At 63.9% G+C, this 24,336-nt stretch overlaps 1 protein-coding gene across 3 annotated transcripts in view; it reads left to right on the top strand.

Moving 5' to 3' along the window:
- The first annotated feature begins 2,866 nt into the window (after positions 1-2,866).
- The window catches only part of SBF1 (SET binding factor 1), a 62,243-nt gene continuing 40,773 nt past the window's right edge, over positions 2,867-24,336 (top strand). For all 3 annotated transcript variants that reach the window (XM_082280161.1, XM_082280162.1, XM_082280163.1), the window contains exon 1: positions 2,867-3,025. In XM_082280161.1, the coding sequence (XP_082136287.1) occupies positions 2,971-3,025 (55 nt within the window). In that variant the 5' untranslated portion in view covers positions 2,867-2,970. The remainder of the gene's footprint in view (positions 3,026-24,336) is intronic.

The following is a 24,336-nucleotide window of genomic DNA, read 5'->3' on the forward strand; positions in this document are numbered from 1 at the left end:
CCCAGTATCCCCAACATCCCCAGTGTCCTCAGGGTCCTCAGCATCCCCAGTGTCCCCAGCATCCTCAGGAATGCCAGCATCCCCAGTGTCCCCAGTGTCCCCAGTACAAGGATCCCGGGCACACGGCACGACCGAGCTCTGCACGTGCCCTGTGTCCCCGTGCCCGTGGCCCCGTTCCTGTCCCCAGCCCCGTGCCCCGTGCCTCGGGGCTCCCTGTGCCCGCTGCTGCCACGGCGGGTCCCGCACAGCCCCCGCTCCGTGTCACCCGCTGCCACCACGGCCCGCGGGTGGGCAGGACCACGGCACTGGCAGCCGGCACCGATCCCCGCGGTGCCAGTGCCGACCCCTGCCAGCTCCAGTTCCCGCCGGTGTCCCCGTGCCCGTTCCACCCTGGCACATGCCAGGTCACACCCCCGGGAGCTTCCAGGGTAGATCAGCCCGGTTTCCCTGTTCCCACCCTGCGGCACCGCTCCGGTGCCACGTCCCTGCTGTCACCCTTCGCCGGGTACCCGTCCCTGGGGCTGTCCCCGGCCGGTGGTCCGACCAGCGCATCCCTGGCCCCGTGTCGCTGTCCCATGGGACCTCAGCGGCTCTGCCCTGATCCGTGTGTCCGCACAGACCCCACCCTGCCGCCCGCAAACCGGGATCCAGGTGCGGCTCCTGTGCATGGGGACATGGGGACATGGGGACATGGGGACGGCCACCCCGGTGCCAGACCCCCACCCAGCCCCACGGAGCGGGCCCCGGCTGACGGCCGAGCCGTGCTGGAACGGGCACACGGCACATGGCACTGGGTCACCTGCGGCTCGATGCCACCTGTCACCACTGCCCCAGCATCGTGTGAACTCCCGGTGTCCCCAGGAGCCCCCCCGTGCTGTGGGACCCCCCCCCTCCTTTCCCAGGTGGGGTCTGCCCTCGAGTGGGGACCAGCCCGGTGTGAGGGACTGGGGGTCTCTCTGGGGACCCCGCAGCGGTGCCCAGGGTGTGGCAGCGGGGCCGGTGCCCGTGGCAAGGAGCCAGCCGTGTCCCGACGCCGCACATGTCCCGACACGCGGCGGCCGGAGGGGCCGGGCAGGAGGTGCAAGGGCCGGGCAGGGTTGCATCACCCCCGGCCGGGGCGTGGGGTGCGGGGGGACCCCGCTCTGGGGGGCTGCTGAGGCCGGCTGCACATCCCGGGGACCCGTCCGAGCCGGGGAGGGGATGAGCCCCAAGGCCGGGGGATGGGGATGCCCGGGACTGTCCATGCCCCGCACCCCGGGCACCCCTCCCAGCCCGGGGGCACCCCAGGGACACCGCGGGGTGAACCCCAAGGCTGCAGGAGTGGGGAGCACCCGGTGCCGCTGCTGCCCGTGGCTCTGGCACGGCCGGAGCGCTCTGCCCGGACCCCCAGTGCCCTTCGGGGGGCCGGGGCCGGGCTGTGCCGGGCTGCCCCCCCATCCCGCACGCACCCCACGTCCCGCTCCCGCGTGGGGGTGGGAATGGGGATTTTCCCGATGAATCATTCCCGGCTCGGCAGCGGCTGTGCCCCGGTGCGTGCCCGCGACCCCGAGCCCCGGGACGGCCCCGGCCGGCGGCATCCGAGGGACGGGTCCTGCCCGAGCCCCCCGGGCGTGTCCTGGTCCTGGCACGGGAGAGCTCCGGGGTGGGGCGGGGCGGGATGGAACGGAACTTAACGGGATGGCCACACTGGCACTGCCAGCGCCGCTCCGTGCCAGGGGCACCGCGGGCTGCGCCAGGGCGCGCTGCCACCTCAGCACCCCGGGGACCCCCAGCCCTGTCCCCAGGCGGGCTGGCACAAGGACCTGTGTCCGGGTGGGAGCCGCTGGCGACGGGGGATGGCGAGGACGGCTCCCGGCTCCCGGGAGGGACTGGCACCGTGCTGCCCACGCTGCCGTGGGGCCACTGCCGCCCTGTCCGGGGGTGGGGGCTGCCCTGCGCCCCCGAGTGTGTGCCGGCACCCAGGGGTGGGGGCACCGCACCTCAGGGTCGTGTCTTGGGGGGGTCACACCTGTGTGAGGGTCACACCTGTGGGGGATGCACACCTGTGTGGGGGTCACACCTGTGTGAGGGTCACACCTGTGGGGGATGCACACCTGTGTGGGGGTCACACCTGTGGGGGATGCACAGCTGCAGGGGTCCTTTCCGGGGGGCTGTGTGGAATGGGGGGTCGTGCACAACTGAGAGGGGTGGGCACCCTGGGGGCCGTGCACACCTGCGGAGGGTCTGTGCTCACCTGGGGGGGGGGGTCCCCCCCCATCCGGAAGTTCCCCACACGCGTGTCCGTGCACACCTGAGGGGTCTGTACACTCCTGGGGGGGCCATGCACACGCGTGTCCGTGCACACGCAGGGGGGTGCCCGTGCACACCTGAGGGGTCCGTGCACATCGGAGGGGTCCGTGCACACCTGAGGGGTCCGTGCACATCGGAGGGGTCCGTGCACACCCGGTGTTCGTGCACACCTGGGCGATCCCCGCACACGCGTGTCCGTGCACACCGGGCTGTCCCCGCACACCGGGCTGTCCCCGGGTCCCCCCGGGCTGTTCCCTGGTCCCCACCGGGGTCCCCGCACACCGGGCTGTCCCCGCACACCGGGCTGTCCCCTGGTCCCCACCGGGGTCCCCGCACACCGGGCTGACCCCGGGTCCCCCCGGGCTGTCCCCGTATTCCCCCCCCGGACCCCCGTCCCCCTCCCCTCCCCCTCGGGGAAGCCCCGCGCCCCGGCCCCGCCCCCTCCGAGCCCCGCCCCGCCCCTCCCGCCCGCAGCCAATGGGAGGCGGGGCCCCGCCCGCCCGCAGCCAATGGGAGGCGCGGCCCCGCCCCCGCGGCGCCCGGCGCTGGCGCAGGCGCGGTGCGCGCGGGGCCAAGATGGCGGTGGCGGCGGGCGGTGGGCGCGGGCGGGCGGCGGCGCCCTGAGGAGCCGAGTGCGGCCTCGCAGGGCTCCCGGGGCCGGCCCGGGCCGCCCCCGCCGCCATGGCCCGCCTGGCAGACTACTTCGTGCTCGTGGGATACGACCCCGGCAAGCGCGGTGAGCGGCAGAGGGACGCGGGGGGGGCCGGGCCCGCGCGGGGCCGCCCTGGCCGGGGATGCGGGGCCGGGCGTGTGGGGTGGGTGCGGGGCCGGGGGTGCGGGGTAAGCCCGGGCCGGGGTTGCGGTGTGAGCTCGGGCCGGGGGTGCGGGGCCGGGGGTATAGGGTGGTCCTGGACCAGGGTGCGGGCTCGGGACGAGGTTGCGGGGCCGTCGCGGGAGTGCGGGGTGAGCCCGGGCCGGGCGTGCGGAGCCGTCCCGGGGCTGCGGGCCCATCCCGGGGCTGCGGAGCCGTGGCCGGTCCCGGGCCGGGCAGCTCTTAGCCCCCCGTGAGGCCCCTCTGAGCAGCCCCCGGGGAAGCTCCCGCCGCCCCGGCAGCCGGAGCCGCCCCTGCGCGGTTTCGCGGATTCACGGTTTGGGTGTTTTCAGTCTGTCCCCCTCCCCCGCCATGCGCGAGCTGTCACCGCTCCGGAAACATCGGCTGGGCTCGGAGGGGGGGCACTGCTGTCCTCCGGGCATGTCCCCAGGCCTGGTGCCCTGCGCATCCACAGCCCCAGCGATGGGACATGGTGCTCCCGATCCTGCTTCCAGTGGGCACCCACAGCCCCTGGGATGGGGTGCTGTGCCCCCAGCCCCATTCCCCAGGCACCCACAGCCCCTGGGATGGGGTGCTGTGCCCCCAGCCCCATTCCCCAGGCACCCACAGCCCCTGGGATGGGGTGTCCTGCTCCCACAGCCCCTGGGATGGGGTGTCCTGCTCCCAGCCCTGCTCCCCCAGGCATCCACAGCCCCCTCAGGCAGGTCCTTGTGCCCTCCTTGCTCTCTCGGGTGCTCCTGACCCCCAGATCTGTGGGACACCTCATTCCTTCGTCCTCTCCCGCATCCCTGCTCGCCGTCAGGTGCTAGTGATGGTTGTTTTGGTCGTGGGGTGTCCCTTATTTGGGATTTAGGGTCTCTTTCCATTGTATTCCCTTTTGCTTCCTGCCCCCAACAGCTTTTGGGGAAAATGAGCCTTGGCAGCATCACAAAGGAGGTGAAGTGCCCTAAAATCAGGGCTTTGTTGCAGAACTCCCCCCGAGCATCCCTTCCCACCTGGCGCGTTCCCAGGCTGCTGGCTCAGGTGATTCCGAGCCTGTGCTGGGAGCTGGGGAAGGGGAATCCTTGTTCTGCCATGGGTTTGGTTGTTGTGGGGTGCTGCTGGGGCCAGGAGCTCGGTTCAGATCCACGGTGCCAGGGTTTGCAGTGCTCCCTGAGGATCCCAGCCCCATCCGCCGTCTCTCCAAGCCCGGAGCAGCCGGGGGTCCCTTGTGGAGGGCAGGAGGAACGAGGTGTGTGTGGGGAATGCTGGAGAGCAGAGCAGGCTGCATCCGACTTGGTGTTTCCTGAGGGCTTTCTGATCGTGTGCTGTTGGTTTGGGTTTTTGTTATTGTTGTTATTGTTGTTACTGTTGTTACTGCAGGCATTTTCCCCCAGTGGAATTTCCCGTTGTCCTGTGGCACTGGGATGAGCAGGAGCTGCTGTCCCATGGGTCAGACCATGCCAGGGGTGGGAGGGCTGCAGGAGCTGGCGGGGGGGATTCCAGGATTCCGTCTGGGAGCAGATTCCACGTTGTCTCAGGAGCAAGGGGAGGGCTGGAGCGATGCTGCGTGGTTGTACCCCCTTTGTTCTGCTTCCAAGTGCTTCCTCCTGCATCTTCTTCTTCATCTTCTCCCTGAGGATGCTGCAGCTGCTACCTGCACCTTCAAACTGGTGCTTCAAACTGGTGTGGGACTGGTGGAGCTGAGGGACCCAGCATTACTTGGACCCGGCGTTCCTTTGGCCTGGCATTGCTTCCAGGAATTCTCCAGGAATTCCTTCCTGGTGTTCCTCGGGTTCCTTCAGCCTGAATTTCCTTGCTGTGACTCCCAGAGCCTGAGTTTCCAAGGGAACAGAAACGTCCCACGTGTGCCTGGGGTCATTTGGGATTTGTTATGGGGAGAGGGACGGTGCTGTGAGGTGGTGTGGTTGGCTGTGGTGGCACAGGCAAAAGGAAGAACAGGCTCAGGTGGGATCTTGGGCAGGAATTGCTGGCTGGGAGGGTGGGCAGGCCCTGGAATAGAATTCCCAGAGCAGCTGGGGCTGCCCCTGGATCCCTGGCAGTGCCCAAGGCCAGGCTGGACACTGGGGCTGGGAGCAGCCTGGCACAGTGGGAGGTGTCCCTGCCATGGCAGGGGGTGGATCAAGATGAACTTTCTGGTCCCTTCCCACCCAAATCACTCCGTGATTCTGTGACCCTGGAAAGGGAAGAGCTCACCCTTAACGAATCGTGTTCCTCTGATGTAAATATTCATTTTGTTTTGGCTTTACTCCTCTCTGTGGGGAGGGGATGGATCCAGGATGCCATGGGAAGGGACAGGTCCAGGATGCCATGGGGAGGGGATGGATCCAGGATGCCATGGGAAGGGACGGGTCCTGGTCACAGCCCAAGCCTCCTGGCTGCTGGGATGGCACAGTCAGGCCAGGTGTGACCTCTCCAGGATGAGGCACCCAGGACTTGTGGCATCTCTGTGACAGCCAAAGCAAACCCCATCCCATCCCAGTCCGGAGGCGTCCTCGCGTTCTCCTGGCCGTGCCCCCAGGATGTGCCAGCCTGTCCCCAGGGATGCAGAGATGGACCGACACCAGCTCTGTGATTTTTGGGATCAGGCTGGCAGCATTCCCGGCTCGCTGCCCTGTTTTCCCACCCCCCTCCCTGCTTAGATAACGTGGGAGGAAGGGCAGCGGCGCTCATCTGCCGGTGACTAATTGCTGTACAGGTTGGGTTGGTCTGGCAGAGCCGTGGGCCGTGCCAGGCTGGGCTGTGCCGTGCTGGGCCGTGCCAGGCTGGCACCTCCCCTGTAAAAACCCCACCTGTAAACAAAGCTGGGCTGAGCTGCACCAGGGCTGGACAGGCCCCTCGGCACCTCCGGAGCCCCGGCGTGTTCCCGGGTGCTGCTGAGTGCCATGGGTTCCGTGCCTGTGGGATTTGTGGTCGGGCAGGAACGGGTTTGCAGTTGGGGATGTGAAAGGGAAAGGTCTGGTGGGGTGATGGGAGCTGAGGTGGCTCTGCAGCATCTCCAGAGACACAATCCCAGGCTGGCGTGGGTGGGAAGGGACCTCCGAGCCCCTCCAGTGCCAGCCCTGCCATGGCAGGGACACCTCCCACTGTGCCAGGCTGCTCCAGCCCCAATGTCCAGCCTGGCCTTGGCCACTGCCAGCGATCCAGGGGCAGCCCCAGCTGCTCTGGGCACCCCGGGCCAGGGCCTGCCCACCCTCCCAGCCAGCAATTCCCAATTCCCAATCTCCCATCCAGCCCTGCCCTCTGGCACTGGGAAGCCATTCCCTGCCTCCTGGCCCTCCAGGCCTTGGCCCCAGTCCCTCTGCAGCTCTCCTGGAGCCCCTTTAGGCCCTGCAAGGGGCTCTCAGCTCTCCCTGGAGCCTTCCCTTCCCTCGCAGCCTGGCTCCATGAGATGTTGCCGTGGCTCAGTGCAGTTTGTGGGAACAAAACCGAAAGCAGATCCAGGCTGGAGCGAGGCCATGCCGGGGTCACTGGGTGCTGCTGCTGGAGCTGCCGTGGCTATGGGGTTTCCTGGAACAGCCCCATGCCCTGGGGCTGTGGTGCAGGGCCTGGGACCACGTCCTGCTCCTCTGCAAGGGGCAGAAAAACTCTCTCAGGGGCTGTGGGTTTGGCTGTGGGACGGAGCCTTGAGCTGCTCCGGCTGCACGGGGTGTCTGTGATCCAGGCGCGCGTCCGGATGCTTTTCCTGGTTTGTGGAGCCGCAGGGGCTGTGTCCGGGAATGCAGAGCAGGGACACCCCACCTGCCTGGCACGGCGTCCCCGTGTCCCCCAGCTGTGCCCGACACCCGGCCCGCTCCGTGGGGCTGTGTGGGACAGGGGCTCCAGGGAAAAGCATGGAGCTCAATGCTCCTGGCAGTGGGAATCGGATCCTTCCATGCCAGTGTCTGTTTTACTGTGTGCTGATTGCTCATGTTATTCCCTGGAAATGGATGTTTTTAATTCTCCTGGCTCTTCCCAGCACTGCAGACAGATGACAGCTTCCCAGAGCCGGGATTGTGCCTGGTTCTACCTTGGGATCTGAGGGGTTTTCTCTGTGCATCCCCTGTGCTCTGAGAGTCCAGGACAGTTCAATTCCAAACTGTGTGGCTGAAGGAGTCTGGAAATTTTGGATAGGGAGCACTGGATGGGCACAGCCTGGATGATGGGAGCCAAGACCCGGCTTGGGATCGATTTGGGATTTCCCAGGGGCTTTACGCTGCCGGATGGCAGGGCTGGATGGGAGATTGGGAATTGGGAATTGCTGGCTGGGAGGGTGGGCAGGCCCTGGCCCAGGGTGCCCAGAGCAGCTGGGGCTGCCCCTGGATCGCTGGCAGTGGCCAAGGCCAGGCTGGACATTGGGGCTGGAGCAGCCTGGCACAATGGGAGGTGTCCCTGCCATGGCAGGGCTGGCACTGGAGGGGCTCGGAGGTCCCTTCCCACCCAACCATTCCAGGATTCCCTGATCCCTGCTGCTGTCCCGTGGGTGTCAGGTTGGGTGTAGAGGGTGCCGAGGCTGCTCTGAGGCCTCGGGAAGTCGCGGTGGTTTCTCTGTTTCTGTGCTCATCACCCCACGTTTGTGCCCTCCCTGCACAGAAAGCTCCTCACTCAGCCCGGCCTGGGGCTCGGTGGCTCCGTGGGAGGAGGAGGAGGAGGGTGGCACAGGAGGCAGCCGCTCCGTGCTTGGAGCTGCCTCTTTCCGTGAGGTGTTTGGGACAGGTTTTGGGGTGGTTTTTGTGTGGGTTGTGTGAGGAGTGAGGGCACAGACAGGACTCAGGACACTCCTGCCCTTCCCGGGGTGCTGGCAACTCCTGGGGCTGGAGTTAGTTCCTGCTGGGAGAAGCTGAGGTGGATCCACAGGCCAGGGCAGGGCTCGCAGGGCTCATCCCGCTGCTGTCCCTCCCGTGGTTGGGTTGGGTTCCCGCTCTCCTGGTGGGACCCATCCGTGTCACTCTGCCGTGCGTGGCCGTGGCCGAGTGACTCAGGTTTGACTCAGCCGGTTCTGGGAACGTCCAGCAAAATCCTGGCCGTGGAAAAGCCCCCGGGGTTGGCAGCAGTGGTGGAGCTGTTTGCTGGGTCAATATTTGCTCGGGGAAAGAGAGGTGGGGAATGGCCCTGCCACGTGCAGAGATGCTCCCAGCCACGTGCCCTGCTGCGGGAAAGGTGGGGATGTGCACAGGGGGCAAATCCAAAGAGGCCCCGGAGCTGCTCCAGGCACGGAGCCCCTCTGGAGCCAGGCTGGGAGAGCTGGGGGTGCTCACCTGGAGAGGAGAAGCTCCAGGGAGAGCTTGGAGTCCCTTGCAGGGCCTGAAGGGGCTCCAGGAGAGCTGCAGAGGGGCTGGGGCCAAGGCCTGGAGGGCCAGGAGGCAGGGAATGGCTTCCCAGTGCCAGAGGGCAGGGCTGGATGGGAGATTGGGAATTGGGAATTGCTGGCTGGGAGGGTGGGCAGGCCCTGGCCCAGGGTGCCCAGAGCAGCTGGGGCTGCCCCTGGATCCCTGGCAGTGGCCAAGGGCAGGCTGGACATTGGTGCTGGAGCAGCCTGGCACAGTGGGAGGTGTCCCTGCCATGGCAGGGCTGGCACTGGGTGATGTTTAAGGTCCCATCCCACCCAGAGCAGTCTGGGGTTCCCTGATTCCATGTGCAGCCACTGGGTGCCTGTGGAAGGGGTCACCCCTCCCACCAGCCCGCACAGCTTCCAGCTGCATCCAGCGGCCTGGGAGCTGTGGCTCCTCTGATCCCAGCTGCTCCATTAATCCTCGTCTCCTTCCCTTTGAACTCCTGCCCGGGAGGAGCAGCTCCGTGGGCTGCGGGTCCCACCCCGGGGTCAGAGGCCGGACAGTGACAGTGACAGGGCTCAGAGCTGTCCTCGGGCAGTGCCAGGGCTGAGGGCCGGGGTTGGGCCTGAGCTGGGCCTGAGCTGCTCCAGCTCCAGCGAGGTGTGTTTGTGGATGGGGAGAGATTCATTATGGAATCTCGGGGTTGTTTAGGTTGGAAAAGCCCTCCCAGCCCACGCAGTCCAACTGCTCCCAGTGCTGCCAAGGCCACCACTGCCCATGTTCCCAAGTGCCACATCCACATGGATTTTAAATCCCTGCAGGCATGGGCACTCCAAACCTCCCTGGGCAGCCCCTGCCAAGGCCTGAGCACCCTTTCCATGGGGAAATTCCTGCTGATGCCCACCCTGCCCCTGCCCTGGCCCAGCCTGAGGCTGTTCCCTCTCCTCCTGTCCCTGTTCCCTGGGAGCAGAGCCCGACCCCCCCGGCTGCCCCCTCCTGTCAGGGACTTGTGCAGAGCCACAAGGTCCCCCCTGAGCCTCCTTTGCTCCAGCCTGAGCCCCTTTCCAGCTCCCTCAGCCGCTCCTGGGGCTCCAGACCCTTCCCAGAGCTCCCTGCCCTGGACACCATCCTGGCTGCCCCTCCTTTTCCATGTCGGAGTGAGCGTTGTTGTTATCGGTGTGGGATGGGTCAGGCTGGACGTGGAGCAGCGCCTGAGCAGGGAAATCAGAGATGGAGCTCTGGGCTGGTCGTTTCTCCCCCTTTGGAGGGGACATTCCCGTGTCCAGCTGGATTTCCTTGCCAGAATTCCCTGCTGCAGTGGCCAGGGAGGGTGTCCGGTGTTCCTTGGAGTGTACCCGTCCCTGCTTTGGGGAGGTGGCTGAAGGTGAGCTGGACACGGACCTAACCCAGCTGTTGTACCAGATCCTTGCCCCGTTTGTGATATTTTATTTGCTGCAAGGAGGATTTAGCACTTTTCTCTCTGGTCTCTCCGACCCCAGCTCGTGTTTCTCCCTGAATCCGAAGCCTTTCCTTGCAGCCGGTTCCCTTTTCCCGTTCCCAGCGCTGGGCTGGCGCAGCAGCTGCGGTTTCATGGGTGCTAAAAACACAAACAAACCCCAAACTGGAGCTGCCCTGGAGCTGCCCGGGCTGCAGGGGGAGGAGTTAACCCCGAAAACCCCTTTGGTTTGGTTCCCTGGGACACCTGGGGGGATCAGGGATGATCCGCAGGGATTGGACAGGATCTGGAGGAGCTTTTCTCCCACCTCTCTCCGGGATCGTGGCGCTGATGCCTCCAGGGCCGCTCTGTTCCTGCTGTGGCTCCGGAGCTCCTGACCACTAAATGCTGCTCTTGTGGCAAACCCGAGCTCGGAGAGCCTGCAGGCCTCGGGGCAGGGAATTCCTGCTCCTGGGAATGATCCTTCCCATATCCAGAGCGTGTTCATCCCTTCCGTGGTGGCAGCTGGTCCCAGGGGAGGCCCAGAGGATTTGGGGACTGGTGGGACCCTGTGAGGGGGTTTGGGGACCCTGTGGGGGAGTTTGGGGACTGGTGGGACCCTATGAGGGGGTTTGGGGACCCTGTGGGAGGATTTGGGGACTGGTGGGACCCTGTGGGAGGATTTGGGGACCCTGTGGGAGGATTTGGGGACTGGTGGGACCCTGTGGGAGGATTTGGGGACCCTGTGGGAGGATTTGGGGACTGGTGGGACCCTGTGGGAGGATTTGGGGACCCTGTGGGAGGATTTGGGGACTGGTGGGACCCTGTGGGAGGATTTGGGGACCCTGTGGGAGGATTTGGGGACTGGTGGGACCCTGTGGGAGGATTTGGGGACCCTGTGGGAGGATTTGGGGACTGGTGGGACTCTGTGGGAGGATTTGGGGACCCTGTGGGAGGATTTGGGGACTGGTGGGACTCTGTGGGAGGATTTGGGGACTGGTTTCAGGGGCAGGCAGTGGATGGGGGTCGGGACCCTGTGGGGAGCAGCAGTGAGGGCCCTCCCTCTCCCTGCCTCCCGCACCAGTTCCAGAGGTTTTTGTTCATGGAGTGTCTCCGAGTGCCACGTGTCCCCTGGCAGGGAGCAGCCGCACGTTTGGCAGCTCCCGCGGCCTCCTCGCCGGGATCCGGAGAGCCTTGCACGTTATTTTTGTGTCTGTGAGCTCTTTGATCGAGACGAGGCAGCGGGAGGGAGTTTTTGGGGAGGAAGAGCTGAGTGTGGTGTGCGAGCAGCCGAGATGTTTCTGTGGGGAGCTGCAGGAAGTGCAGCAAAGCAGCTTCTCCGTGAGCTCTGCAGCATCTTCCTGCCCCAGCCGGGGCTCTGCTGATGGCCCAGATAAGGCCACTTGTGTCTCACTGTCACTGTCACACCCTTCCCAGAGCAGGGCTGGGGCCGTGCCCGTCTGATCCCAGTGATCCCAGCTGGGGTGCTCCGAGGGGCTCGGCCCTGCATCCAGGGGGAGCAGTGACAGCGGCCTCCTGCACACTGTCCCTCTGAAACCTCCCAGTGCTCCTGTCCAGGGCAGGGAGCTCTGGGAAGGGTCTGGAGCCCCAGGAGCGGCTGAGGGAGCTGGGAAAGGGGCTCAGGCTGGAGCAAAGGAGGCTCCGGGGGGACCTTGTGGCTCTGCACAAGTCCCTGACAGGAGGGGGCAGCCGGGGGGGTCGGGCTCTGCTGCCAGGGAACAGGGACAGGAGAGAGGGAATGGTTCAGGTTGGATGCTGGGGAATTCCCTCCTGGAAAGGGCTGTGCAGCCCTGGCCCAGCTGCCCAGGGCAGGGGTGGAGTCACTTGTGGACAGGGTCAGTGGTGGCCTTGGCAGTGCTGGGAATGGTCAGACCTGATACTTTTCCAACCCAAACAATTCCCTGATTCCAGGTCAGCTCTGCTCCAAAGCTGCCATAACGTCGCTGTTTTATGTGGGAAAAGTCTCTGCCCTGGTTTTAGGACCTTGCCCTGGTATTTGGTGTTTGTGAGGTACCTGCAGTCCCAGCCGTGCTCCTGTTCACGAGACCTGGGCAGCCCCGCAGCAAATTCCCGTCAGGATGCCCATGCTCATCCTCACCTTCACGTGCCAGCTTTGATGCCCTTCGGCGGGGGCAGCTGGCAGTGAGCTCTCCAGGGGCAGGCAAGGAGCTGGAGCCGCGGGCAGGTGACGCTGCTCGGGCCTCGCTGTCCCTCGGCAGGGCTCGGGGACACTGCCCAGCTGTCCCTCACCCGGCGCCTCTGTCAGGGCCCAGCCGAGCACAATCGCTGGCTTCAGCCTCGCCCGGCTCCGGCGGGGCCGTGCCACGGGCTGGCTTTAGGGATGAGCACAACTCTGGTGGCTCCACGCGGGATGAGCCCAGGGAGCGGCAGCTGGGCTCCCTCTGGACAGGCAGGTGATTGGGAAGGACAGGGATAAGCTCCGGGATGGGATCAAGGTGAGCTCAGCAGCCCCGGGCAGGAAGGAGGTCAGACAGTGCCAGGGATGGACGGTGCCGCCCTGATTCCGCACGGGAGCAGCGAGAGCCCCCGGCTGATTCCCGCAGGAATTGTCTGCAGGAGCGGGCTGTCAGCTCCGCCTGGGGGTGTGTCCGGTATTCCCAGGGCTGGGAATTCCTGCAGAGGTGTTTGGAAAGCTGAGGAAGGTGGTTTCCTACAACTCCCTGTCAGGAGGGCCAGGCGGGATCGGGCTCTGCTCGCAGGGAGCAGGGACAGGAGGAGAGGGAACGGCCTCAGGCTGGGCCAGGGGAGGGGCAGGGTGGGCATCAGCAGGAATTTCAGTGTGGCAGTGCCTCAGCACCCTCACAGCCAAGAATTTCTTCCCGATATCCCCTCTAATCGCACCTGGCAGTTCCCCCGTCCCAAGCCCCTCTCCAGGTGAGCGCAGCGCTGTCCCGGTGGCGTGCCAGCAGAGCAGGGGGCACAGTGGCACTGCAGACAGTCCTGGGTGTCCCGGAGCCATTCCCGGCCTCTCCTGGCCCGGCTCCTCCAGCAGAGTGGGGCTCTCCTGGGGGGATTTCTGCCTCCCTTGAACTTCTCCTTCCTCCCTCTCCGAGTTCCTCTCGGCTCTCCTGACTCAGGTCTGTGTTTTCACTTCGCGTTTTCTTTCCCTCCGTTTGGGTGGGTTTGGGCCACGTTTGGAGGCTGCTTTGCTGCTGTCCCACACGATCTGCATCCACACTGTTCCCACCTGTCTGTGGCATCCCTGTTTTCCTTTTCCTCCCAAGTCCTGGCAGTGGAGTCACCTCACCATCATTAATGCAGGGGGTGGGAATGTGGATTTTCTTCTGGATTCTCCCACTGACCCAAGGTTTTCCTGGCAACTCTGCTTTTATACGAGGACTTTTTACAAGTGTTGGATCTCTTGGGAATTCTATCGAGGATGTTGGGATTTTGTACTTCTGTTTAGTGCTGGTGCAGAACACGAGGTTTGCCATGCTTGGCATCCGGGTCTGGTTTCAAGGAGCAGCTCCATGAGCTGCTGGAGCTCCTTCCTTCATCCCCTGGATCGCTGGCAGTGGCCAAGGCCAGGCTGGACATTGGGGCTGGAGCAGCCTGGCACAGTGGGAGGTGTCCCTGCCATGGCAGGGCTGGCACTGGAGGGGCTCGGAGGTCCCTTCCCACCCAACCCACTCCAGGATTCCATGATTGCGACCTTGGCCTTTTCAGTGAAGTTTTTTCCCAAGAGAAAGCGGCTCCTTTTTCCTGAAGGCCCTTCCTGAGCATCCATGAGTGTGTGTCCGCCGTTTCTCCTGGCTGTGAGGGATGCAGGTGGCAGCAGGCCAGGCAGAAGGAATGTGATCCGTCATCCCAGCCGGGCGGCACGCGGGGATGAATCGGCAGCACCGCGCTGCCGCTGCTCCAGAAATCCAGCCTGGAGCCTGCCCGGTGGAGTCATGAGACAGGCACAGGGCTGCGATCCTCTGAGTCATCCTGGGAGAAATCTGTTCTCGGCTCAGGGGCCGTAGGAAGCGCGGTGGGAAGCGGAGGGAGCAGCTGGGAGCTGTGGAACCCATCCCGGGAAGGGCGGCGGGGAGTGGGGGGAGGAGCGGGGCTGGGGGCAGCTCCCCCAGCCGGGATCTGCTGCCTTTCCCCATAAAAGGGGAGATTTCCCTTCGCGCCTCGTGCAAAGCGTTCGAGAGCGCGCAGGGAGTGGGAGGAGGGAACATCCGAGGAGGGAGAGGCTGGAGAGGCTGTGGGGGCGAGGGAAAGGCTGGGGAGGTGTCGTCTCCGTGGGGAGACAGGGTGGGGCCCGCAGGGATGTGGGGCTGGACATGGGAGATGGGATGTGGGGCTGGAGATGGGGTGGGATATGGGATGTGGGGCTGGAGATGGGGTGGGGCCCGCAGGGATGTGGGGCTGGAGATGGGATGAGGCCCGCAGGGATGTGGGGCTGGAGATGGGATGGGATATGGGATGTGGGGCTGGAGATGGGATGAGGCCCTCAGGGATGTGGGGCTGGAGATGGGGTGGGATATGGGATGTGGGGCTGGAGATGGGATGGGGCCTGCAGGGATGTGGGGCTGGAGAATGGATGGGAGATGGGATGTGGGGCTGGAGATGGGATGGGGCCTGCAGGGATGTGGGGCTGGAGAATGGATGGGGCCCTCAGGGATGTGGGGTTGGAGATGGGATGGGAGATGGGATGTGGGGCTGGAGACGGGATGGGGCCCGCAGGGATGTGGGGCTGGAGATGGGATGGGATATGGGATGTGGGGCTGGAGATGGGATGAGGCCCTCAGGGATGTGGGGCTGGAGATGGGGTGGGATATGGGATGTGGGGCTGGAGATGGGATGGGGCCTGCAGGGATGTGGGGCTGGAGAATGGATGGGAGATGGGATGTGGGGCTGGAGATGGGATGGGGCCTGCAGGGATGTGGGGCTGGAGAATGGATGGGGCCCTCAGGGATGTGGGGCTGGAGATGGGATGGGATATGGGATGTGGGGCTGGAGATGGGATGGGGCCCTCAGGGATGTGGGGCTGGAGATGGGATGGGATATGGGATGTGGGGCTGGAGATGGGATGAGACCCTCAGGGATGTGGGGTTGGAGATGGGATGGGATATGGGATGTGGGTCTGGAGATGGGATGGGGCCCTCAGGGATGTGGGGCTGGAGAATGGATGGGGCCCTCAGGGATGTGGGGCTGGAGATGGGATGAGGCCCTCAGGGATGTGGGGCTGAAGATGGGGTGGGATATGGGATGTGGGGCTGGAGATGGGATGAGGCCCTCAGGGATGTGGGGCTGAAGATGGGATGAGGCCCGCAGGGATGTGGGGCTGGATGTCCTGAGCAAGGAGGCAGTTTCAGTTTGAGAGGTGAAGTTCCCATCTGTGCCCAGTGGGAGCACTGGATGCAGCTCCAGGAGGGTCGATATCCTTGTGAAGTTATAAAAACGAACAAAAAACCCCAAACCAGGCGGCCCCACCTGCCCCAAAGCAGTCCCAGCTTCTCCTGCTGTTGTCGGCCTGTGGAATCGGACACGTCCTTGTTAAGGATTGCACCCCAAATTATCTGGGATTCCTGGGAGTGCTGCAGGGCAGAGCAGCTGGCAGCTCAGCTGGCACCGTGGGGAGCCCCAGACTGGTGGGGAAGGATGGATGGGCACAGGACAGAATTCCTGGCAAGGGAAGGGAGCAGAGCGTGTCCTGCCCCGGAACCGGAGGGGTGCGGAGGGACCTGTGGCTCCCCGAGGCAGCACCTGGGGACTTGCTGAGGTGTCCTGGCTGCAGTGCCAGCCTGGGGCACCCGTCCCACCCCGGGCAAGGCTGCTGTGGGATTTGCAGCTCTTCTGCCAGATGGAGGCTGCCGGGCTCCAAGTAAATCCCGGGATTTACTGGGCTTTCCTGGCGTTCGGCTGAGACGGGGCTGGAGGTGGTGCTGGGGTGGGGGGCGTGGGGGAGGGAGCGTGGATGGGTCAGCCCCAGATAGGGACCCCAAGGAGTCACAGAACAGGGTCAGGGAATCCTGGAATGGTTGGGTGGGAAGGGACCTCCGAGCCCCTCCAGTGCCAGCCCTGCCATGGCAGGGACACCTCCCACTGTGCCAGGCTGCTCCAGCCCCAATGTCCAGCCTGGCCTTGGCCACTGCCAGCGATCCAGGGGCAGCCCCAGCTGCTCTGGGAATTCCATTCCAGGGCCTGCCCACCCTCCCAGGATGCTGGAACTCCAAGTAAACCCCAGTAATGGGTGAAGGGGGGGAAGGGACCTCGGGGTGTGCTGGATGACATTGTCCAGGCACGGGGGGAGCTCACCTGGGGGTGTTTGTGCCTGGTGAGAGCTCACCTGGCTCCAGCTGCTCCAGCTGCCCCCCACGTGCAGCTCTTGTATTTCTGTGTTCTGTTGGTTGTTTTTCATTGAATCATGGAGTTGTTTGGGGTGGAAAACCCCTCGGAGCCCATAAGTCCAACTGTTCCCAGCACTGCCAAGGCCACCACTGCCCCTGTCCCCAAGAGCCACATCCGCAGGGGTTTTAAATCCCTGCAGGGATGGGCACTCCAAAGCTCCCTGGGCAGCCCCTGCCAAGGCCTGAGCTCCCTTTCCATGGGGAAATTCCTGCTGATGCCCACCCTGAGCCTGCCCTGGCCCAGCCTGAGGCCGTTCCCCCTGTCCTGTCCCTGTTCCCTGGCAGCAGAGCCCGACCCCCCCGGCTGCCCCCTCCTGTCAGGGACTTGTGCAGAGCCACAAGGTCCCGCCTGAGCCTCCTTTGCTCCAGCCTGAGCCCCTTCCCAGCTCCCTCAGCCGCTCCTGGGGCTCCAGACCCTTCCCAGAGCTCCCTGGCAGTGTCCAGGGGGTTCTGCTGCCTCTCTCTTGCCTCAGACTCAGGAAGGATCCAGGCCCTTGAAGGTGCCCACTTCCATTTAGGGAATATCCCTGCAGCAGCAGGTCCCGGTGCTGGGAGCAGCGCTGAGGCTTTGGCACACAGGGATTCCCGGGATCACCTGGGTTAAGTCCTCCTGAGCCATTTAAAGTTCATCTGAGGGACAGTGGCAGTGTCACCAGCCAGCCTGGGAGAGCTGGGGGTGCTCCCCTGGAGAGGAGACGCTCCAGGGAGAGCTGAGAGCCCCTTGCAGGGCCTGAAGGGGCTCCAGGAGAGCTGCAGAGGGACTGGGGACAAGGAGGCAGGGAATGGCTTCCCTCTTGCAGCCGTCTGGTTCTCTGTCCCTGAAGTCATTTCAATGGGATTATTTCACATTATTTTCCTTGGCTCCGCTGCCTCATCCCAGCCCATGAGACCTTTGGGGTTCATGGAATTTTCCAAGCACTGGGGTGGCTGGAAGGGAGTGACAGAAAAAGGGGGATGAGGTGGGAATGTCACTGTGCACCACCCCAAAAGCAAAGTCCCATCTCGTGGCCCTGGCTTTGGGCAGAAGGAGGACGAGGAAGGGGCTCTGGAGGAGCGGGGAGAGTTGGAAGCTGCTCCCAGCTCTTGGATCTCTTCCCAGAAACGTTTGCTGGAAAATGTGGACTCTCCTCCCTCGGTCTGGAGCGAGGGACAGGGACCGTCTGGGATGGGTGGGAGGGAAGGAGGGGATGGGAAGGTGGTGGGTTTGTCCTGGCTCTGGCTGCAGTGTGGGATGGATGGGCTGTGGGGAATGGGAAGGTGCTGGGCTCATCCAGTGCAGTCCTGGTGCTCCGTGTCTCGGTCCGGACAGATGCGGGTCCCATTTGGGCCATTTTTCCCACTTTCCAGTCAATGCAGATATTCCCACCAGGAGCCTGTGTGTCCTCCCTCCCTGTGTGTCCAGCCAGAGCTCCTGGACATGGGGCTGTGCCTGTGTCCCGAGCCGCATCCCCCCGGAGTGCTCTTGGGACCGGGCTGTTTTCCCGGAGCCTTTTGGGCTGAGCGCTGGGTTCCCGTTCCCGGCGCGCTCCCACCGCGGTCGCTCCGCGTTTCCAGCGGCGCCGGGAAGGCCGGGCCCGAGCGGGCCTGGGATTTGTCTGTGGGATTTATCCCAGCCCCGGGTGCCCACGCAGGGATTATCCCGAGGGCCTGCCTGGCTCCCTGAGCTCCGCCGGCTCTGGGAATGCCGCTCCTGCTCTGGGATGGGGCTCAGGGGGATCCCTCCCGTCCTTCCTCCCTCGAGCTCCACTCATCCAAAACAGCCTTGCCTTAATCCATGTCCAAGTTTGGGATGCTTACGGCGTGTTTTCCCTATTTTCTGGCCATTAGCCTGTGGTTTTGGGGGTTTTGGGTGGTTTTTCCTGGGACTGGTGTGTCTGGAACCAGCTGTCCAGGCTGTGCTACTGAAAACCCCGGGGGGACGGGGTCAGTACGGACATCACTCAGTATTCCTGAAAATCCAAGTGGGACAGGAAGCTGACGTTGGAGAAAACGTTTGAATTTTCAGTGGTTCTGTCGAATTTCTTGTTAATTCCCATTTTTTTGTATTTTTCAATAGTTTGTTGCTCATTTTCCCCTGACCTTTGCTCTGTGTCTGACTTGGTTTTAGCCTCATGTGTCGTCTTGGTGCTTTGGGGTTGTTTATTCTGTTGTTGAACTCTTTAAGGGTTGTATTTTTGTCCAGCTTGGTAAATCCCAAGATGTTTTTCCTGCCTTTGGCTGAACTGGGGGTCAGTCACTTTGTTGAGGGTTTGGAAAAACCTAAACCTACGCCAGAGATGGTATTTATTTGGGTCAAATTCCAAGTTTTGTTTCTTTTCTGGGAAAACACGGTTTTACTGCGGGGGAAGTGAAGCTGTTTGGGGCAGAGGGGTGGCCATGGCCGTGCTCAGGGTGGGCCCTGCACTGGTGGCTCTCCCATTCCATTGGGGACAGGAACTGTCCAGGCATGTCCTGGATGCTGCTCCCACATTCCGGGGTGCTCCCTGCAAACATCAGAGGATCACTGGGAGCACAGGGGAGAGGGAATTCTGCCCCTGTGCCCAGGTGAGACCCCACCTGCAGAGCTGCCCCAGCCCTGGGGACACAGCAGCAGGACCTGGAGCTGCTGGAGAGAGTCCAGAGAGGCCCCGGAGCTGCTCCAGGGCTGGAGCCCCTCTGCTCTGGAGCCAGGCTGGGAGAGCTGGGGGTGCTCACCTGGAGAGGAGAAGCTCCAGGGAGAGCTGAGAGCCCCTTGCAGGGCCTAAAGGGGCTCCAGGAGAGCTGCAGAGGGACTGGGGCCAAGGCCTGGAGGGCCAGGAGGCAGGGAATGGCTTCCCAATGCCAGAGGGCAGGGCTGGATGGGAGATTGGGAATTGGGAATTGCTGGCTGGGAGGGTGGGCAGGCCCTGGCCCAGGGTGCCCAGAGCAGCTGGGGCTGCCCCTGGATCCCTGGCAGTGGCCAAGGCCAGGCTGGACATTGGGGCTGGAGCAGCCTGGCACAGTGGGAGGTGTCCCTGCCATGGCAGGGCTGGCACTGGAGGGGCTCGGAGGTCCCTTCCCACCCAAACCATTTCCTGACTCCACGGTTCCCGGTTTTCCTGGCACAGCAGCAGCAGAGATGAATGTTTGCTCTCTCAAGTCTGAGCTGTCATTCCAAGGCTGGAAGCTCCATGTGTGGAGTGTGCCAGGCACATTGGTGAGGAGCACTCCTGCTCCTGCCGGAGTCTCCTCTGCTCCATGGGTCTTTCTTCCTCCAGTGAGTCTTCCCCGTCTTCCTCAAAGTCAAAATGGTCCAAGGATTTCAGTTGAGTTCTTTCAGGAAATGGAGGATTTCAGGCTGGTGGAGATGCAGGGACTCCTCAAGTCACATGGAACCCTTCAGCCTTGTCCTCTGCTCCCCAGGATCCCCTTCCAGGGCGGCTCCAGGTGTGGAGCTGGAGCGAGGGCCCAGCCCCTGCCCCGGCTCTGTTGGCTTTGGGTGGAGGAGCAGAGTTGTGTTTCCTTCTGGGAAGGATCTGAAGGAGCAGCATTTCCCAGCCCTTCCCATCAAACAGAGCCTCTGCCACTGACCAGGGTGTGGCTGTGTCTTGGCTTCAGGGAATCCTGGAATGTTTGGGTGGGAAGGGACCTCCGAGCCCCTCCAGTGCCAGCCCTGCCATGGCAGGGACACCTCCCACTGTGCCAGGCTGCTCCAGCCCCAATGTCCAGCCTGGTCTTGGCCACTGCCAGGGATCCAGGGGCAGCCCCAGCTGCTCTGGGCACCCTGGGCCAGGGCCTGCCCACCCTCCCAGCCAGCAATTCCTTCCCAAGATCCCATCTAAAGCTCCACCCTTTCGGCTTAAGCCGTTCCCTGTGTCCTGTCCCTCCAGCCCTTGTCCCCAGTCCCCTCTCCACTTGGCAAACTGGACTCTCCAGGAACTTCCACTGAAATGGGGAATTTCAAGTTGTGCTTTGTGTTGATGTCTTTCCAATATCCCATCTAAATCTCCCCTCTTTAGCTGAAACCCCTGGGATGGGCTGGGAAGAGCCCCGTGTCCTGCTGAGCTCCGGGAGCCGGCCTGGAATCGCTGGTCCTGGTCCCGGCACAGCCGGAGCCGAGCACTGTCGGCAGCGGGATCGGGCTGGGAGCAGCTCCGGGGACAGGTCTGCATGTGGCACCTGGGATCATGGAATCCTGGAACATCCTGAGCCTGGGACCCACAGGGATCACGGATCAAACCCCTGGCCCTGCACAGACCCCCCAACAATCCCACCCTGGGCACCCCTGGCAGCGCTGCCCAAACGCTCCTGGGGCTCCGGCAGCCTCGGGGCCGTGCCCATTCCCTGGGGAGCCTGGGCAGTGCCCAGCACCCTCTGGGGGAAGAACACTTGGCTCCGTGACCTCAGGACTCATCCCGGCCTGTCCCAGGCTTCCCAGATAATCCGTGGGGGGGATGAGGTGGGTTTGGGGGACCTGGGTGTTGGTGGGGTCTGTTGGGAGCAGTAGCAGGAGCTGCTGGGAGTGCGCTAAGCCCCGGCCGGGCTCAGAGCTGGCAGCACTCTGTGGTGCTTCCATTCCCACCTCCCTGCTCATTCCCAAGGGTTAGAGGTGAGGAGCTGCTCCAGGTCACTGGGGCAGGACTGCGACCACGGCTGGACCCTCTGGGATCATGTGTGCCATGGGGTTTGGGGGAGCAGGGATTGGTGTTCCCAAGCCTGGGCAGAGCAGGGCTTCTCTCAGGGCTGTGGGGTCAGGCTGAGGGAGAGCTCCAGGCTCCGGGGCTGCCGGTGCTCCGTGGGAGCTGTACCTGCTTCAGAAAATTCCCTGGTTCTCGGGGAAATGCCGATGAGGAAGCTGAGGGCTCCAGGGCAGGGTCGCTTCCCCATCCTGGAGCAGTCTGTGGTCAGTGGGGTTTCAGTTCCCCTTGGCATCGGCCTTTTCCTCCTCGCTAGCGAGGGCCCTCCCTCAGGGAGGGGATTCCCTTCTGCAGCACAGATCCTGTGAGGAGCAGCTGATGGAGCTGGAAAGGGTCTGGAGCAGCAGGAGCGGCTGAGGGAGCTGGGAGGGGGCTCAGGCTGGAGCAAAGGAGGCTCCGGGGGGACCTTGTGGCTCTGCACAAGTCCCTGACAGGAGGGGGCAGCCGGGGGGGTCGGGCTCTGCTGCCAGGGAACAGGGACAGGAGAGAGGGAACAGCCTCAGGCTGGGCCAGGGCAGGGGCAGGGTGGATGGTGGGGAATGTCCAGCCCTGGCACAGCTGCCCAGGGAGCTTTGGAGTGCCCATCCCTGCAGGGATTTCAAAGCCGTGTGGATGTGGCACTCGGGGACCCCTCAGTGGCGTTCTCAAGGAATTCTCAAAGTTCCCGTACTGATGGGACATTTCCTCCCGTTGCAGTTCTGGTGGCTCTGGCGCTGCCGAGCCCAGCTGAGGCCCCTGTGGAATCTGACCTGATTCCCCCTTCTCTGTTCCTACCCGGCCGTTCCTGTCGTTGTCCCTCCCTGCAGTTCCCCCCTGGACGTGCCACGCTCCGGCGGCAGCTCCGGCCCTGCGGCTGCCGCCTGTGTGGGACCAGGGAACAAAAGCTCCTTCTGCCCTTGTGGGAGATGTTGATGCTGGCAGAGCCCGGGGGGAAATGATCCCTGTAGGGTCGAGACTAACTGAGCCAGGGCTTGGATCATTCCCTGTTCCCTGGCAGGACGGAGCAGGGAGGGACTTGGGCACCCGCGTGTGATCCGTGAGGCACGGCCCTGGCTGGGGTTTGGGGTTTCCCTCTGTCCTTGGCTGCTCTGCAGGGAATTGCCCGGCTCGGACGGGAGAGCGGCTGGCACTGAGGCCTTTTGTCCTGGAGCTCAGAGCTGCTCTGTGGCTGGATCCTGTCCCATTGTCCCTGTGCATCCCTTTGCTGGCTGGGAACAGCTCTGGAGCCAGGCTGGGAGAGCTGGGAATGTTCCCCTGGAGAGGAGAAGCTCCAGGGAGAGCTGAGAGCCCCTTGCAGGGCCTAAAGGGGCTCCAGGAGAGCTGCAGAGGGACTGGGGCCAAGGCCTGGAGGGCCAGGAGGCAGGGAATGGCTTCCCAGTGCCAGAGGGCAGGGCTGGATGGGAGATTGGGAATTGGGAATTGCTGGCTGGGAGGGTGGGCAGGCCCTGGCCCAGGGTGCCCAGAGCAGCTGGGGCTGCCCCTGGATCGCTGGCAGTGGCCAAGGGCAGGCTGGACATTGGGGCTGGAGCAGCCTGGCACAGTGGGAGGTGTCCCTGCCATGGCAGGGCTGGCACTGGAGGGGCTCGGAGGTCCCTTCCACCCCAACCCATTCCATAATTCCCACATATTTTTCCTGCAGGGCAGGAGGGGCCATGGGAGCAGCCGGGGCTGTTTTTAGGCCGTGGGTAAATGTTGGCAGCCCCGTAATTATCACCTGGGGTGCCAGGGGAGCTGGGAATGGCTCCCCTGGGAGGCAGCTGGGATTTGGCATTAGGTAAAAATAGCAGAGGTTTCTCCCCAAAACGCTTTTAGCAGCTCTGGCCACGGAGCCGCGGCCGGACAGCGGCGCTCCCGATGGACACTGGGATCCTCCTCCCCAGGGAACTGAGCCACAGTGCCCAGCCAGCTCCAGGTCATGGCATCATGGAGTCATGGAATGGCTGGGTGGGAAGGGACCTCAGAGACCCTCCAGTGCCAGCCCTGCCATGGCAGGGACACCTCCCACTGTGCCAGGCTGCTCCAGCCCCAATGTCCGGCCTTTCCTTGGCCACTGCCAGGGATCCAGGGGCAGCCCCAGCTGCTCTGGGCACCCTGGGCCAGGGCCTGCCCACCCTCCCAGCCAGCAATTCCCAATTCCCAATCTCCCATCCAGCCCTGCCCTCTGGCACTGGGAAGCCATTCCCTGCCTCCTGGCCCTCCATGCCTTGGCCCCAGTCCCTCTGCAGCTCTCCTGGAGCCCCTCCTGGGCGTTCTCCACCCAGCTGGGTGTCACTGTCACCTGGCTGCTCTTGGTAGAATCCCAGAGAATTTGGGGTCCAACGGGACCTTCTGAGGTCACCTGGGATCCCTTAAAACAGCTCCTGGGCCCTCACAGCTTCCAGTGCTCCTGGAGGGCTCCTCCAAAGGGACCTCTGGCTCCTGCCGCGTGTGTGAGGCGGTTTGGGGAGGTTGGAGGCGGTTTGAGGCGGTTTGAAGCGCCGTGGGGCCGTGTCCCCCAGGGATTTATGGAGAAGCTTCCTGCTGCAGCCGTGGCTCCGGGCGAGCAGCGGCAGCTGCGGGGCCGTGTCCGTGTCTCGCTGCCAGGAACGCTCCGGGCCCGCAGCGCTTTCCTGGGCCGAGCTCTCGGAAGCAGGCGGGGTTTTTTAAATTTAATTACTTCCTCTCCTGCCTTAATGTTTCCAAAGATAAACACGGCTCTCCCTTGGCACGGCATCAGGGAGCAGCCGGCTCTAGCCGGGCTGTGCCGAGCACTCCCAGCCCAGGTTTGTGTGGGGATGGTGGGAATCTCTCAGGATCTGTCCCCTGCCAGGACAGCGGTGATTCCATACCCGGCTGCTCCCTCTTCACCTGCCATTCCCAGATCCTGGGATCTTCCCTGACCCTTTGGGACGTGTCCTGAGTGCCATCCCTTAAGTGCCGTGTGTGGGATAAGCAGTGGATTCCTCTGCGTGGGGGGATCTGAGTGGATCTTCCTGCAGGGTCTGGGCTGGTGGGAGAACAGAGAACCCCACATTCCCCAGGCTCCTGGGATTTTCCAGCCGCACTCTGTGCCAAGGATTTGCCAGCATCCCTGATCCCTGGGAGTCTGCACTCCCAGGTCCTGGCAGGGCACCTGGTGCTGCCCCTGGGCTGCATCCAGCAGGAGATGGCTCTCTCCAACACTTCTCCTGAGGCTGAGAGGGATTAGGGAGAGGTTTGAGGAATGATGACCTCCCAGGACAGGACTGAGCCAGGGTGAGGGGCCGCAGCGCTGGCCCCTCCTTCACCTCCCTTATTTCAGCTCCCTACAAACAGCCCGTTTGGCTCATCCAGAGCCTCCCAAAGCCATGATTCCCTGAAATCCATTGGGAATGGGAGCCGTGCTCCGTGGAAGTGCTGTGCTGGGAATGCCCCCAGTCCCAGCACCCCGCTCCGGCCGGGCAGTGATGTCCCCCTGATGCCGCTCCTGGATGTTGTAACTGGGAGCCAGTGGCCCTGGGGTGCAGGGGTT

Source organism: Coloeus monedula (genome assembly GCF_965178545.1).
Source record: "Coloeus monedula genome assembly, chromosome: 4".
NCBI lineage: Eukaryota > Metazoa > Chordata > Aves > Passeriformes > Corvidae > Coloeus > Coloeus monedula.